General features: G+C 34.7%; 1 protein-coding gene across 12 annotated transcripts in view; it reads right to left on the bottom strand.

Annotated features, from left to right (window-relative positions):
- The window catches only part of LOC145254806 (uncharacterized), a 400,418-nt gene that overhangs the window by 205,056 nt on the left and 177,902 nt on the right, over positions 1-17,460 (bottom strand). For 8 of the 12 annotated variants that reach the window (XR_013863805.1, XM_080113605.1, XM_080113609.1 and 5 more), the window contains 5 exons: positions 16,090-16,197; positions 12,710-12,840; positions 9,867-10,074; positions 4,555-4,693; positions 1,026-1,271 (listed from right to left, as the gene is read on the bottom strand). Coding sequence is in view for 11 of the 12 variants with exons in the window: in XM_080113605.1 (XP_079969731.1) it covers positions 1,026-1,271; positions 4,555-4,693; positions 9,867-10,074; positions 12,710-12,840; positions 16,090-16,197 (832 nt within the window). In the remaining variant the exon portion in view is untranslated. The remainder of the gene's footprint in view (positions 1-1,025; positions 1,272-4,554; positions 4,694-9,866; positions 10,075-12,709; positions 12,841-16,089; positions 16,198-17,460) is intronic. The other 4 variants (XM_080113610.1, XM_080113612.1, XM_080113611.1 and 1 more) reach the window with 1 other exon arrangement.

The raw sequence follows: 17,460 nt of genomic DNA, 5'->3' as shown, positions 1-17,460 counted from the left end.
GAAACTGATGCTTGATTCATGCAAGATGGTCCAAAAGCAGTCTGAACCATTCCATACGTTTCTGTGGCATTTTTCCATTTTAAAAACAGAATTTTATTGCATATTGCTTAATCTAAAGTGTCCTCAAGTCCAGATTGCATTTTTCAAATTCAACAGTTGTAACAAGTATTTCAATGGAATGTGCTCTGATGAACTCATTGCACTTGTGTCCTCTCAATGTACATATCCCTCAACAAACATGCTTAGCAGCACTGCTGAGATCCCTAAGTGCCAGAAAGCTTTCTATTCTAATAGTTTCTTCCCTTGAACAGCTAGACTTTGGAATTCCCTTCCTGTTAACTGCTTTCTTAACTGTACTGATATTCACAAGTCTAGATGTAATATAAACCAACATCTAATCTTTCCTAGGCATAGTCTTAAATAGTAGCCCCTTATGTCCAAATGGTGATATGCCTTGTTAGGGGTGAATGTGAATAAAAAAAATTTTTTTAAATTAGACTTTAGTAGGGTGTATTCCAATTTTTGCTTTAGCTGTTCATTTGAACCTTAAATTATAAAATTAATCAGTCATCTCATAAGATGTATAGCAATATCATATCGAATTTTCAAGGGGCTATGACAATTTTAAAGCCCTGTACAAAAATGTCTGGAAACTTATTGAAGGCACCTCATATGACCACCAAAAAAGGCAGACCATCTGCGAACAAGAGAGCTCAGTAAAGTCTTCTTTATCCAGGTCCTTAACTGTCCAATATATTTGTGCCACCCATGCAGAACGGTAAGGATTTCCTGTGGGCAACAAGTTGCATACCTAAGCCATCAAAGACTTTGCTGTAACTAAACAAATGGCAGAGTTTTCAGGTCAAGGTGTTGGCAGAAGAGTTAAGACGATGCAAAATGTGGCATATTAAATTCTATCGTACTTGTAACTTAAAAAGAAAAACAAGCAACAACTTGACCAGTTACAAAGTTCAAAAGAACCAATCAATGCATATGATAGTTATAGAAAAGAAAAATGTACTTACTTTTTTCATACCATAGAGTAAAAGGTTCCGGAAGCGATCAGTCCGCTCGTTGAGAGTAGCTGTTGTGGTTTTGTTGATAATGACTTTATCTGCCGTTGTTATTGTGCCTGCATCACTGCCCTGAGCTGAGGGAGGCCGATTTGTATCGAGCTCGTCATCCAATTTAGTTGCTACATCTAAATAGTCAGCTGTTGACGGTTGATGATCCTCCAATAAGAGGTCAGCAATATCAGTTCCAACAATTGTCTGCAATTGAGACAAAAAAAAGGTTTAATTAGGAAAACATCTTTGATAGAAAGATCAATAAAACAAGTTTTCAAAGCTCAATTACAAGAATTACAGAATTCTCACAGCAGTTATGGAATGTTATGTTTACTAGACATGAAAATAAAGTCTTTTAGTTATTTACTGATTTTTCTCTCATTTTTTATATTTAGTTCATTAATCTTATTAAAAATTTTCCTGATGTTTGTCTGGGTGGGTGTGTGTGTGTGTGTGAGAGATGTGGTTTATATCAGCCTACAGGCAATCCACTCAGGCAAATAAGGTACCGAAATAAAACTTATGACCCAGCAGATGTTTAGTGATATTTATATCACTGTTTGGTGTATGGAAATACAAAAAAAATGCAAAAAAATAATGATTTACTAAACGTTTTATTTACTGGATATTTTTCCGGTGTTCACCGGAAGTTATTATCTTCTTTAGTAAGTTCGATTTACTGTCTGTCTCTGTGCGTGGGTGTGACGTGGTTTATCTCAACCTACCGGCCATCTACCCAGGCAAGTAAGGTACCAAAATGAAGCTTATGACCCAGCGGATGTTTTAGTGATATTTATATCCATGTTTGGTGTATGGAAATGCAAAAAGAAAAAAAAAAAAAAATTGATTTACTAAACAACGTTTTATTTACTGGATATTTTCCCAGTACAAGGACTCAAGTTTGGGCAAACTTCGGTTCTTGTATTTTATCAATACATGAATTTCCATAAATTTCTTTTAAACTTCAATTTCATTTTTATATTTTACTAGGGAGGGGGGGGGGGCTGAGTGTTTGGAGGTGTGTTGAGCAAAAAAAAAAATAAATAAATAAATAAGTGGTAGTAGGCACACTTGAACCCGTACTGCAAAGGATGAAAAGAACGTTAAAAAAGAGGATAGTGAATTAAATGAGTTGGTAATTAACTTTTGCCCAGGTCGAGGACATTGACTGTCAACAATTGTTTCGGCATAGCCTACAGCAAACTAAATAAAGATCTACCGCAACCCTTTCTGACCTCTTGCTTGGAACATTCCATTTCGATTCCATACACACTAACAGAGTAATTTCGCAACACTGCCACCAAAAAGAAAAAATAAAAAACTCACCTCGGAAGGCACACGAAAGCAGCGACTACTGTTAGGAACAACTACGATGAAGTAGAATTATTACGTTCTCGCGAAGCACAGCGCATGTCTCCAACCAGATCTTCTGAAACCCTTACTCAACAGACTTACCGTGACCGCACACCTGATACTGCTGATCTGGCTGATTACACGATGGAGTTGCTGAACTCCCTAGAACCACCGGGCCTGCCACCCCACATGCTCCGACTTAAGGTTGGAGCTCCTATAATGCTCATATGTAACCTCATACCACCAAAGCAATGTAATGGCACCCCCCTCGGGGTGACATCCCTGTCACCTAATATTATCGAGGCCAAAATATTGACTGGCTGTGGAAAAGAAGAGAGTGCTAATTCCGAGAATACCACTATATCCATCAAATCCAGACCTGGGCATCTACTCCAAGCGATCACAGTTCCCTGCGAAACTGTGCTTCGCAATGTCCATCAACAAATCACAGGGCCAAACCTTTGACGTTGCAGGCATTCATTTACAGGAGCAATGTTTTTCTCATGGGCAGCTCTATGTAGCTGCCTCACGTGTGGGCTTACAATCCAAACTATTTGTGTTTTCCACTTGCTAAAAATGTTGTTTTCAAAGAGGTTTTATAATTTCTCAACAATTTTACACCTCAATTTCTCCTCTCTATTAACCGTGTTTATTCCTTCTTAAAATTTGCCAGCACCCAATACAGAGTTCACAAACCTGAAGTTTTTTTTGTAACAAAATGAAAACAGTTTCATGTATTTACACAGTAACCTCTATGGAAAGAGAAATTGAAACTGATTAAACAGATTAAAAATGTGAATTTGGCAAAAACCTAGAATGCCTTTAAATATATTCAGAAGCACTCAGTCCTTATAATTCTTTCGTCTTTATTTGGTTGCCAACTCTACAAAATTAGATTCATTATGAGCAACCCTAAACAATTGTGTTGGCTGTGGAATAAAATTTTAGCAGTACAACAGTAAATTATTGTTCTGTTTTTGAACGTCCATTGAACAAACAACGGATCCTGAAGAAATTGCAAAACAGTCTACACACATATTTAGTGAAAATGTGATTCAGAAGTTTCTTAGATGTCGGTTTAACAAAACATATGCCCCAACAACCAATATGCCCAGCAACATAAGTTAAGGAATTTTTAGCCTTAATTGACTAATTGAAGAACTATACAGCTACGACGACATAAATTCTTAAAACGAATAGATAGTCGATGTTGATCCTGTGGTTTCTTTCGCATACAGTTAAAGACATCATGGCTCCCAAAACCTTACCATAGTATCTGGTTTTGAGCTGGAAGAATAGCTGCTATGGGGACAAGTCAGAGAAATTAGATTATTGGTGGCACGTTGTATTCACTATGTGGAAACTACATTGATCAGTAAGGTGTCAATATAACTAAACTTTACTAAAATAATTTTAGGATTACAAAACAAAAAATATTGAATTTACCAAAGATACAGACAATAAGCATAAAAATGGCATTAAATCAACCCCCGAACAAGGTCGGGTAATACTGCTAGTAATATATATATATATATATATATATATATATATAGATAACTGATTCTTTTTGGAGGCTACTTCCTTATTTTAGGTGAGACTTTTATAGACCAGATGACCTTTCTGACACCTACTCAATGAAGTGATGAGCACCAATGCTTTCAGCAAGAGATTATCCTCTAGGTGATTGCCTCCCAAGTACATCACCTGTATTTTTGCTTGTAATTTTTTTTATTCATAGAAAAAAAAAATTATTCACGGGTTCTATGCTCCCGCATCCATTGCAAAATCCAACTTCTGTTAGAATATACCACGTTGAAAGAATGGATGAGAGTTCTAGGGTCAATAGATGTAGAATAGTTGACGTAGTAGATCCAGTTAAAAGGGGAAGGGAAAGGAAAACATGGAAGGAAGTGGTAAAAATAGACTTGAGAGAAAGGGGGATAAATAAAGACATGACCAGAGATAGGTTTAGAAATCAATTTCTTAAAGCTGTCCAACACTGGCTAGCATATAAAATGGATATTAAACCGAATATGTTTAGTATATATGTGGTCTACAGAGTTTAAATATTTTTATGGCCACATTGGACAAAAATTGAAAATAAAATGAATTGGAATTAACAGTTTTTACTTACCCCATTCTGTTTAATTAAAAGTTCAAGGAATTTCCACAAGAATGCTGCCGATTCTCTGTCGATTAAATCCATGTTTTCACTTTGCTGTTTTGCTTTGTTTTGACAATACAGGAGGACATCATTTTTATGGGTCTCACCCCTGAAAACAGAAAAACATGTATATTATATTTTTTTGTTCATCTGTTTCACTTTTCTCACAAACTACTGGTCCAATCTGGTTGAAATTTTGTATGGACATTTATTATGATAAGGTGCAGTAAACTAAACATTGTAGTATCTATTCGATGCATCATCATGCAGTCCATCAGTTTTGATGATAACTAGTCGGGGCCTCAGTGCTTTATCCCTCAGTGTTGGCGTAGTCTCACTCCATCGCCACAGGACTTTCCACCTTGGCTCCAAACTTGCTTGTGCAGTTTAGGTGCAGTATCTGTTATGCATCAGATAGACACCCTCTGAACCTCCAATGCTCATGTCCAGTGGAGCTCACCCGCGACGACTGGCAGCAGAGGAGGCCACAGCTTCTGGACGAAAGTAATCTCAGTGAGGTAAATAGTCACCCTATCGTGTCTGCTACTATGCCTTTTCTTTCTGAATGAGGTTCCATAGCCTTTTAAGGAAAACTGCAAGGCAGCGGTAGGATTTGAAGTCAGAGTTCCAATCTCTTAGCCTTTTGCTGTGATAAGGCCCACAAGGCAGTGGCGTTTGATTCGATACATAGAGATTTAATAAGGATTAGCAGGACTCGTGGATATTCCAGTGAACAAGAAATATATTTAATTAACAAATGTTTTGATAAAGCTGACAGTTTTCTGGATAGCACAAACAATTAGAAAAATTATGAGTTTATTAACATTTCTATAAAAATAGTGTCTATTGTATTTTAAATATAGAACTGACCAAATGAGATAAATTTATAAATACTAATAAATATTCAGAAAATAATATTGTGCTACATAGTTCAATACAAATAAAATCACATTGTAAGAGAATCTTTATTTTAATCCTAATGTTGTTCCCCCTTTTGTTTTTGTCCTGCTTCTTTCGAATGTTGCCTATTTTTACATAACGTTTCGCTGACTTCTTCAATGATCAATCAAAATTCTGAGTTCCTTTTTCACACCATTAATTATATATTATAATAATATTCACAAACGAGGCTACATCAAACGAAGGTCACTCTTGGTCTTTTTAAAGCCAAATTTAGCCTTTTTTGAAGCATTTTGGCCTTCATAAATAGTATTTGGCCTTTTTTGAAGCGCGACGCACAGAATAACTAAGAAAGAAACTAACAGAATATTATATAGATTAATATTTAACGCAAAAGTGAACACAAATTTAAACATATTCAATCATCAATTTGGCATAAAGCAGCAGTCTAAGTCAATGGTCTATAATTTTTGTCAGTTTTTAATAGGTCTAAAAAGTTTATAATATACTAGCGAGGGGTACTCGGCGTTGCCCGGGTGTTTTTCGTGGTATGTGAAAAAAAACAGGTGCCCGTGAAAAAAAAACGAAGCCTTCACGACGCGCAGTTGGAAAATAGTAAAGTGTTTAAAAAAAAAAAAGACAGGTGCACGTTTTTGATTGACGTGACGGCGATAGGTATTTAGCAGTTACGATTTTGTGTGGGACAGTCTTGAATGAGGTGAATAAATCAGTTTGTTTGTTTTTAAAAACCCGCTCCCTGTTTATTAGGAGGAGCGAATTGAAAGCTACAGTCTGATATGACGAAGTTGACATTGAACAAACGTTACTTAGCTCTTTTGAGACAACTGGCTTTCGGCCTGTTATTAGAGTCGAGTTTCGCTTTTTTTTATACCGAAAACTGAATGTAACGCGTGCCGATGCGGGAAATGTCGAATAATTAACGTTTGAAAGTCAATAAAATTAAATAGACAGGCAAGCTCTGTGGATAACTCCGAGATATTACAATTTATAGATGATATAAAAAGTTTTAAGTTGTGAACCGAGCAAGCGCTTCTCTGAAAGAAGCCTTTTTTGGACATCGAGGAAAAGCGTACATACATACATACATTTTCGCTTTTATATATATAGATAAGTTGGGGATTGTGCAGTGAAGCGATCAAACAAAAAAATTCAGAAAATTAAATATACAATAAATAAATGCTACCATAACCAATAAAAGTTACTTTTCTACCTGTCTGGTTAATTTTACTGTGTTTTAAATGCTCTTTTTCTTCGTCTGCTGACATTTTTCATGTATTTGCAACCATCTCTGCTGGCTAACACCTTGTAAAAAGTGAATATTTTAGATTAAAAAAAAAAAAAAAGAGCATTAAAAACTACTTTAAAACAAAAACTTAGCCAGGTAGGTATAAAAGTAACTTATTGGCTATGGTAACATTTATTTATTATATATTTGATTTTTTTATTCTTTTTTTTCTGCCTTCACTGCACAAACCAAAAAATGTCTAGTAAATATGTTTCTAACAAGCTAAGATGTCATTATATATATATATATATATATATATATATATATAAAACATTGATAGTTATCTCCTACACTGATGATTGCATAAGCATGAAATACTAGTGTGTAGGTATATAAAAATAATTATATATATATATATATATATATATATATATATATATATATATATATACTAGCAAAAGTACCCGTCGTTGACTGGGTTCAAAAACAGCCTACAGAAAATGGACTGATTTATGAAAGTACTAGCGAGGGGTACCTGGCGTTGCCCGGGTGTTTGGAGGTGTGTGTGGAAACTCCGGGGATGGAGGGGGGAGGGTAAAAAAAAAAAAAAAGTAAGTATGAGCATCGAACCCGAACTGTTGAGGCAAAGTTGTAAATTAAAGTGTGAAAAAAAAAACGTGACGTTAACCATTGCCCCACCGCGAGATGCTAACGGAAACACGTTTGAATTTATTTAATTACTTGGATTTGGCAGATGCCCGTTTTAATGAGTTAATGAGGTCAAGTTTGACTGCGGGATTTTTATTTTCCCAAGATGTTATAAGAAAAAGACTAACCCACATGCAGAGAGCGACAAATGTTGAATATTTATCTTCTCGAAATCGAGCAAATTAAATAAATGGCCGAACTTCGTTGTTAACTGTGAGATATTACGATTTATATGTGATATAAAAAGTTTTTAAAAGTTGTGAACCGACCAACCGCTTCTCTGAAAAAAGCCTTTTGTAGACATACAGAAAAAGCGAACCCACATACATACATACATTTTCGCTTTTATATTTATAGATGATAGGTTATGAAAAGAAAGGGTTGTAAATTTGGGTTGAATTTGGGGGTATCAGAACCAAATCTAAATGTCTATCCAGAGTTGAGTGGACAACAGAAATTAGAAATGCCAGATTTTGACAGGCGGTCAAATTTTGCGGTCTGGTCAGTTTGCACCGGAAAATATCCCGACATGACGTGTTACATGTTCTAGTTTGCGCAAACATCATTGAGTTGGATTTGAGATGTCGAATGAACAAGATGGGCTAAAATCGGTTTCCTGTGAGGGGGGAGGAGTCTCAGAATGGAGACGTAGAAGAACCACCCCAAGCCAAGATCATCGATTACTCTTCTGCTAGGACTAATACCTGGGAGTGAATGAAAAGTATATATGAAAACAATCATTTGTCTTGGGTCTGTTTTGAAGCATCTTTGTTACAACAGGTTCAAGCTACCCCAAAGACGATTGACGAATCTCCCAGGCAAGGCCAAAAAACAGAGGTGACCAACAGCAGTAATATGTTCTCATGTGTTATATGTTTTGACACACACACATCAAAACCACTAGATGAGATGAATCATGGGCTGTAAAAATGGACATTAAGAATACAAGGATCACAGTCCATTACACAAGACACATACATATGGAAAGAACAGCAGAAACAGGTATTTTGTCATGTTATTATATGTTCTGACATGCATGCACCAACACCTAGATGAATCACAGGCCGCTAAAATGGACATTTAAGCGAGGACAACAGTCTGTTACCCAACGTATATACATACATATGGTCCGTTTATGATAAGAAAATGACAGACATTTAGTAGTTTACACATATATAGAACCCCTCAGCGAAACAAATATGTCACAGGTAAGTGAACCGAAATTGAGATTACAACATAATTTCCCTCCAAGTTGTACTGTGGCTTCTTTCTTTTGTGTCTCATCGACGATCTCGTGACGCTATTTTGCAGAACAAAGCAGATAATTCACATTTTTTCAACATTTTGGAAAACCATTGCGAAAAGTGTGAGCATCAGAAAAACTCAATTTTTGGTATACAATATTTCGTTTTCATCGCAGGTACATGTTTCATAAAGATTTTTCTTCGTTTTTGTTCGTGCTTTTGTGTAGGGAATTATGGACGACCACAGAAATGTTTGGACAAAAATTTTAGCTATTTTCTTGTGCTGTCTTATACTTGAAAACTTTATTTTTAAAAAAAAATTTTTGTAGGGGAGGGAGAGAAGTTGACAGGAAGGAGAATGTGGTAGGTGTTCCCAACAAAACTGACAGACTATCTCTAATGTTTTTGCTGCAGTATGAAGACTTTGTCCTGTTTTTAGTAACAGGAAGAGAAATGCTTTTTGACTGATAGAATATTTATTTTTGTCCCGTCCACAGTGCCAATTTTTAGGGAGCTGAATATCTCCACATTATACCCACAACCCTTGGGAGGAGTCAGTAAAAAGGAACCACTTTGTTTTTTAACTTATACTTGTTTAGAGTTTTAAAAAATTCTCAGAACCATAATAATAAAAAGGTGTTTGTACATTATAATTGGATATCCAAAAATAAAAATTATTAAAAAAAAAAAGAATTTTAAGTAAAAACACTATTACATAGTTATGTGTAATGCGGAAATTAGAAAAAAATTCCAAAAATTAAAAATGAAAATGTAGAATTACCTAAATTATTTTTTACAAAAAAAAAAAAAAAAAAAAAAAAATTATCACTACCATTTTCTAATTTGAAATAACAAAAGTGAAAACAAGGGAGATAAGTCAGTTTATCATACAGAATTGGTTGCTATAAATAAACTAAACAGACAAAACTGCATGATTCAATAAATTTTATTTTTCTTGTAATTATTTTCTATCATTTTTCATAATTTCGACAATGCCTGATAACGGAATAATATTTTTACTTAAAATGCATCATTTTGATATCCAATTATAATACACAAGCACCAAATAAAAACATTTTAAAAATCCTTATTCACTGAATTTTAATATTGATTTTCAAAAGAGAATTAAACAAAATAAAATAGGGGGGGAAAAAAATGTTATGTTGTCTTTTTTTATAGCTAACCTGATTAAAGGTCCAGGAAAACTATGGAACTCTTCAGCCTCTTTTTGGTCAGATAAAATATCTTCAACGTTGATTATTTCCACAGTGGCTGGTTGTCCTTCAACCGGTCGATTTGGTAGCACATGAATGAGGCGTCCACCGGGACCAAAAACAGCACAAGTGTGTGGCGTAAAGAATTTGGCAGGGGTCATTCGACCTTGGTTGTAACCTGGTCAAAAAAGAGAAACAATTTAAATCAATCATTCAAAAATGTGGATGGTTATAAAATTAAAGACATCCAAATCAGAAACTGAAATAAAACACTGCCGTTTCACAAGACATAATCAAATTTTACTTTTAAAGAATATTTTTTTCTTCCCTTTCCTCTCATGACATAAATGAAATATTTTAAAAGTTATACTTCAAGAACAGAATACATTAGAATAACAGGTTCTTGTTGAGAATCCACCTATATTAAAAAAACAAAATTTAAAAAAATCTATATGTACTCATGGTGAATTTAAGCATTGCAGTTGGGCAAGAACCATGAAATAATCTGTAGGCAACAGAAGCAACTATTACACTCCAACGACAAGATATATACAATGTAACTAGGAGGTGAACCAGTGCATAAAAAAAGGAGTGAATTCAGAATGAATAGCATTTGCTGACTAGGCTTTACAAGGCAATGAATCTTTCCCACTTGGAATATGCGTCCCTAGTGTGCACCAGAGTTGGCAAGGCGTTCTCTAATTATCTTGAGCATTTGCGGTGTCATGCCATTAGATATATACTACATATTCCCTGCTGCGACCCTGCTCGCTTTGGAGTACATAATCTGCTTAGATCAGATCTGCTGTCTACTCATTGGAATGTAACAGTTGCTGCTGCTGTTCACAGATTATTTCATGGTTCTTCATGCACCACAATGCTTAAATATCGTCCTGTGCTGTGGCTGAACCAACTAAACCTGCGACGATATACATTCACATCAGACCCCCTGCATAATCACACTGGTGTTTGCTCAGATGTACCGGCAATCTCCTTTCGCATTGTGTTCTGAACATGTAGTTTCAGAATTGTGTGAATGAACATGTATCACTATCACATTTTCGGAGTTCTGTATAGGCTAACTATGACGTTCCTAAGTTTTATGCATTGCCTAATTAGCTTAGTAACCTCTGCCTATTGCTAATGGTTTTATGATCATGGCTTAAAGAAAAAAAAAGTTCAGGAAACTTCTGCCATTGCAAATTAGAAGCGGCAAAGAGGAAAGTGTACCAGGCATATGTGATAATGTATGAAATTGGAATCAGGCCAGTAAGGGTCGAGGAGATCCGCGACATGGAGAGAAATGATATGAGAATGATACGATGGATGTGTAATGTACAATGCTTAGATACGACGAAAACGGACAAAGATTAAATGTTGAGAGTAACTGGAGACTTTCTTGGTATGGTCATGTTTTGATAATCATAAGATTGAGGCTAAATTTAATTTCTAAAGATTTGTTTCATTTTCATATTAAAGTATGTTTATTCAGCTGGGAGTTAGAGAGTTGATTGTAACCATATATGGAGTGTGCTACAAGGAGTGTCAATATTCTACATACAATAAATCCTAAGCTATATAAAACAAAAAAAAAAAAAACTTTTCAATTTCTTTATTTCGATTGCAACAGCTTTTGATTTAGGGACAAATAAAAGGCATAGAATTATATTATAGTGTTGTATTTTCATTTGGACAAGAGCCCTTTTATTTCAGTAAGCCAGACCAATCACCACAGCTTGTACTGAAATTGAACACACTTGAGGCCACAATGATTATCACCCCACTACATGTAGTATGACAAATGTTATACCACAAAAAGTATACAATATAACCAGGGGTGAACACATGATAAAAAGAGTGAGTGAAGTAAATTCAGGAAACTTCTGCCATTACGAACTAGCAGAGCATTATCACTGTCAACTAAAACAGTCTACTGGGCACATATACACAATGTGATAATGTATGGAAGTGAAATCTGGCCATGAAAGGTTGAAAACATGCATTGAAATATGAGAATATGATAAAGTGTAAAACGAGTCTTAATGACATACTTAAATCTGATGACCTAAGAGGAAGAAGAAATTTAAACAGTATAGGAGATGTGTGCAGAACAGGAGACTTTGATAGTATGGTCATCTTGAAAAAAAAATTGGATGAGAGTTCTTAGATTAATAGATATGGAACAGTTCAGTTGGCAAAAGTAGACCAAGGAAAACATGGTGACTGGGTGGGGGGATTATAAGGATGAACTAGAGAGAAAGAGGAATAAATAGAGACCTGGCAGAGAGTTTTTTTTTTCTTTCTTACAAAGTTGTCGCCACTTATCAAGGCCTGGAGGCCACTTGAGGATTAGGGTTATTGAATGTACAGTAGTCAATGGGATAATTTCTTAGTAATTGTTAGTAGTAGAAATTTGGTAAATTGGATTATTTAATGGGACAGTTCATCAAGAATTTGTTTACATTGGACTTGAAGACAACCAAATTGTAGTCAGCTGGAAAACAGACTAACGGAAAAGAGTTCCAGAGACGTGCAGTTCTGAGAAAGAAGCTTTGTTCATGGAATCTACGTTTCGGTTGAGGCACAGATAAAGAGTGGGGAAATTTATTGACAGTGGTTTCAGCTGAGACGGGTGTTTTTCGTGAAAGATTGGTGAGGGGGGGACCATAGATTGGAGGTAAGATGAGCACTTGCCATGAAAATAAACAATAAAGCAGAGACAGGCTCACAACGTCCCTTACTTTTTAAAAGACATTCAAAATACGTCAAAATGTAAAACTGAATAGAATGATAATGTTTGTTCTTCCCCTTACTTTCTGCATCCTCATCTTGTGCTGACCAATCCTCACTGTTGTAATAACCGCGGCTGTAATAGTATTCATACATGTCTTGTCCTTGTTCGTAGGCAGCAATCGCATCTCTGTGGAGATAATGGGGAGGAACACTAAAAAGATAGAAAAACAAAAATAAACAGTTAAATCTTTAATAAATGCAGCACACATGGATATAATATTATGCTGTACATCCATCCTTGGATGAAGATGACCAACGGCTTTAAACTTGGAAACTGGGTGTAGGTCTGGAGGTGACTGGTGATGTCAATCTAGCCATTGAAGGCCCTAAAACATCTGGATTAGCTATATCATAGTAAGACACCCAACATGGAAATTAAGTTCACCCAAACACTAAAAACAAAGTTTTCGGTTGTTTGTATATAATGACAAACATAGTATTTTCATGTTTATGAGTTTGCATTGAAATCTTAACAGGTTCCCAGGTTCAACTAAAAAGTTACCAGTTCAAATAGATGCACCTAAAGGTTGGAGGTCACATCGGCCAAAACATTGTGGCTATAACAATCAAGATGAGAATACTAGCCCGAATAATCCAAATTATTGATTCTCATCTAAAAATTCCGAAAGAAAGAAGTTATCAAAAAGCACTGAAATTCTAAGAATTGAGGACTATTGGAAGAAACCACCACAAAAAAAATAAAATAAAAAATAATTGGGTTATTTAAAAAATAAGGTCTCTATTTTTTTTTTTTCTTCTTTTTCGTGGTATATTGATTGTAAATACACATCAAAAGATTATTCGCATTATTTGGATTCTGCGGGCGACCGTTTTATCTTGAGTGCTATTTTCACAATGTTTTGATCGCTGTAACTGCCAGCCTTCTTCAGGTGTACCTTATCAGACTGAAGAATCTGCACAAAATTCCCAACAAAACCTTTTATTGAATATATGGGATAGCATGCTTTCATTCTGTCAACCATGACAGAGTAGAATTACACAGAACTTCTACCTAGTTATGGCAGACAGAACGAGAGCATCCTACTTTTGTGGATGAAATAAAGGGTTCCACTTGAAATTCCATGCAGATTCCAGAGTTCAACAAGAAACACCTGAAGAAAGTTAAAGGTTATATCAATTGAAACATTAAAATAAAACTCATGAGAACAGATATCGGAAGAATCTAAATATTACAAATAACCAATCCTCATCTCAAAAATTCAGAAACGGCACAAAAAAAAAAAAAAAAAAAAAAAAAAAATCAGGCTTGAAATATTTACCTCCCTCCGAGAAGTTAGGATATGTGTGACTTTGAGAAGTCAGCACACTACAAAAAACTACCTGAGCAGACCCATCAGCATTCTCTCAAACGGGCACTTCAGGCAATTAGCAATAAATTAAACCCTTCTCATAAAGAATGTAAAGTCTGGGAGAGTGAACTTATCAGAATGAACAGATATTACACTTTGTTCCTGGCCAAAAGACTGAGCATGTATATATATATATATATATATATATATATATATATATATATATATATATAGTTTGTTTATTTATTTGCCTCTCCACAAGGACAGAGTTAGACACAAGGTTGGTTTTGATGTAGGGGGAAACGAGCTCCCCAAAAAGGGCCCTCTGGTTAGTAACCAAAATAAAAAAATGTATCAGTTATGAAGGATCTCTCCTCCACTAACCGAGATCAAAAAGTGAAGTACAGCACCCGAACAGATACTACACTTTGATTTTTTTGTTAAAGTTGAAGATTATCAAAAGTTACATAAATATCAGCTTTTTCAATTAAAACTTACTTGGCAAAACATAGCAAAGTGTAACAAGTCATAAGAGTCATACAGTCTGAATGTTTGTCAAAAATCATTTGAAACCTAAATATGGTAGTCATCATCACCTCCTCCTCTGGAAGGCTGTTTCCTGGAGCAGAAACATGGACAGAGAATGCAGCTTTTTACTACTGAGATGAAAGTAAGAGTGATAAGTCTTTTGTTAGTGCTTTTAAAGACAGAAATGACTTTTTATTTGACAGTCTAAACGTTTCGAAATTCCTTTAAATTTTTTAAAGGTCACAAAAGTAATCCATTCTTTCTTTTTTTTTCAACTATTACAAAAGATCAAAATGGCTGACCTATGTACAATGAAATCAAAATGTATTCCGAGGGATTTTATTTCATAAATCAGTTATTTTTTTTAAATTTTCATTCTATGCTATTGCATTTTTTTTTTTTTTCAATAAATATTTGCAGTAACTGGCATGATACATGCCCTCAAAATATGATTTTGTTTTAAATTTTTACAAGTGCAGCAATTATTTACATATTGGTATTATAGATGACCAACCACCTTTGAACTTTGAGTTAAGATATTTCACAATAAAAATATAATGAACAGACCATTACTTTTTTAATATGACCTTCTGAAGAGCCATTTTGTTATGGTGCAATTAATGTACCAAACAGAAATGCAATTTATCAACTGATTTTAAGTAGAAGCTCTGACAGACCCAACAAGCAGCTAAATCCCACCCTTTCACAGTAGAGATCCCTACATGTAAGAGAGCCTTCTACTCCAGTAGTTTCTTCCCCAGAACCACTAGACTTTGGAACTCCCTTCCGGGACCCTGCTTCCCTAACTGTACTGGCATGCAGAAGTTCAAGTGTAACATGAACCGACATCTTGCTACACAACTCCCTACATAGTACCCCTGTAACTTATGTTTTTGATAGTAGCCCTCTACATCAAAGTGGCGATGTGCCTTGTTTGGGGTGAAAATGTTATTAAAATAAAAATACTGACAACATGATAAAAACAAAGATTTATCACAGATTTTATTAGAGAAACAAATTAAAATTTTAAAAAGAGCAAAAAAAAAAAAAAAAAAAAAACATTCATAGAGTTATATATTTAAACAATTCATCTGGCAGCATTATCAGTAATGTTTTATTGGGATTACAAGTTTCTAGTTTTTTTCAATGTCTCACTATTTCCTCCAGGGGACCCGATCAGGTTATGCAATCCCTTATTTGGCAACCTGTACTTTCCTAATACTACAGCCACAATCCCTTATTTGGCAACCTGTACTTTTCCAATACTACTGCCACAATCCCTTATTTGGCAACCTGTACTTTTCCAATACTACTGCCACAATCCCTTATTTGGCAACCTGTACTTTTCCAATATTACTGCCACTGACAATTATTTTAGGAAAAGAAACTTGCTCAAGCATTTAAGAACGATTTTAATAACGTGACAAACAATGTGCATTGTCAAATGTGAACGCAATTGTTAAAAGATTAGCAGAAAACAAAAAGCATGCAAGAAAAAAAATAGAAAAAAAAGTTAGGTTAAAAAAAAAAAAATGATGAAGAAAAGAAAATAAGTTACTCACGAGGCTGAAACACCTTCTTGCGCTGGGGTCTGTGCACGCGACTGTTCTCGACTTGTATGGCTAGTGTTATAGCCATCAAAGGTACCAGCACCGTAATATTCCTCATACCTGAAAGCAGCATGCTCTTTGAGTTATAGAGAGGACACAAGAGTCCCAAGCAGCCATGCACATTATACCAATACAGAAATAAAGACAAATAGTTTAAACTAAACAAAAAAATATTGAAAAATTATATATAAGAATTTAATTGAATGATGAGCAAAAAAACGAAATTTTGAAGCCTGCAAAAAGCGTCAAATAATTTGAAAAATAGAAAGCATATTCAACAAAAATGCATTAAAACAGAATCACAAATGATTATATTATGTGATATCAAATGTGTACACCATCTGATATCAAATGCATACATTATCAGAGTTGTTGCAAATATACTAACTGTATACAATGAGTTTATCTAATTTTTTATGAACTTGAAAGGTATATAATGACAGGTATATAACGAAAGCTAAGTTATAAAAAATTTGTAATAACTACAAGCAAATTTTCAATATCCAAAAGATAAACAAAATATGTGCGTATTATGAATTATTTGTTACATTTAACTGTTTTATGTAGATTTTATTTATATTGTCAAATTGAATGGTAAGATAAAGTTTACAAATTTCAATATAAAAAGTTTTCAAATCAATCTATGCCAGAAATGTATAAAAAAAAAATTAAAAAAAAAAAAAAGTTAAAATTATGTGGGTTTTTAAATTATTGATATGTGCTGATGCTTTATTTTTTAAAATAAAAGTAGTTATTACTTCCCCCTTCTCTCTCCACCTCTCCTTTCTTACTTTCCTCTTCCCTCTCTCCTTACTTCCCCTCCTCTCCTCCTACCCCTTTCTTGCTTCCCTTTCCCTCCCTCTTTCTTGCTTGCTTCCCCCTTCTCTCCCCTACCTCTTTCTTTCTTGCTTCCCCCCCACCCCGTTGTTCTCCCCTTACCCCTCTCTTACTTTCCCCTTCTCTCACCTACTTTTTTACTTTCATTACTATTATTCTCCATTTCTCTAACAAATAAAACATTACTTTCCATTCTAGATGGAGTACACCAATTTGAAAGGAAAAAAAATCGTCCTTGTCCAGAATTCACTCTATAATAAAGAAAACTAAAGAAAAACCTGTGTGATGTATGTCATGTGACAGAAAAATATCGTATTTCAAAAATCATGTAACTTGTTCAAGCAATTTTATTTTTATAAGCAAATTTGAGCTTTCCTGATGCTCCCTCCCCATGTTAAGCATAGCTTTCAAAATCTTGCAAGTTCGAGTTATTTAGAGTTATTTCCATTGTTTTCAGGATGGCATCGTGATATTGTTGCTGTTTGC

This window comes from Euprymna scolopes, chromosome 30 (assembly GCF_053919585.1).
Source record: "Euprymna scolopes isolate OS-2025 chromosome 30, ASM5391958v1, whole genome shotgun sequence".
Classification (NCBI taxonomy): domain Eukaryota; kingdom Metazoa; phylum Mollusca; class Cephalopoda; order Sepiida; family Sepiolidae; genus Euprymna; species Euprymna scolopes.
This window is presented reverse-complemented; position numbering and strand designations above follow the sequence as displayed.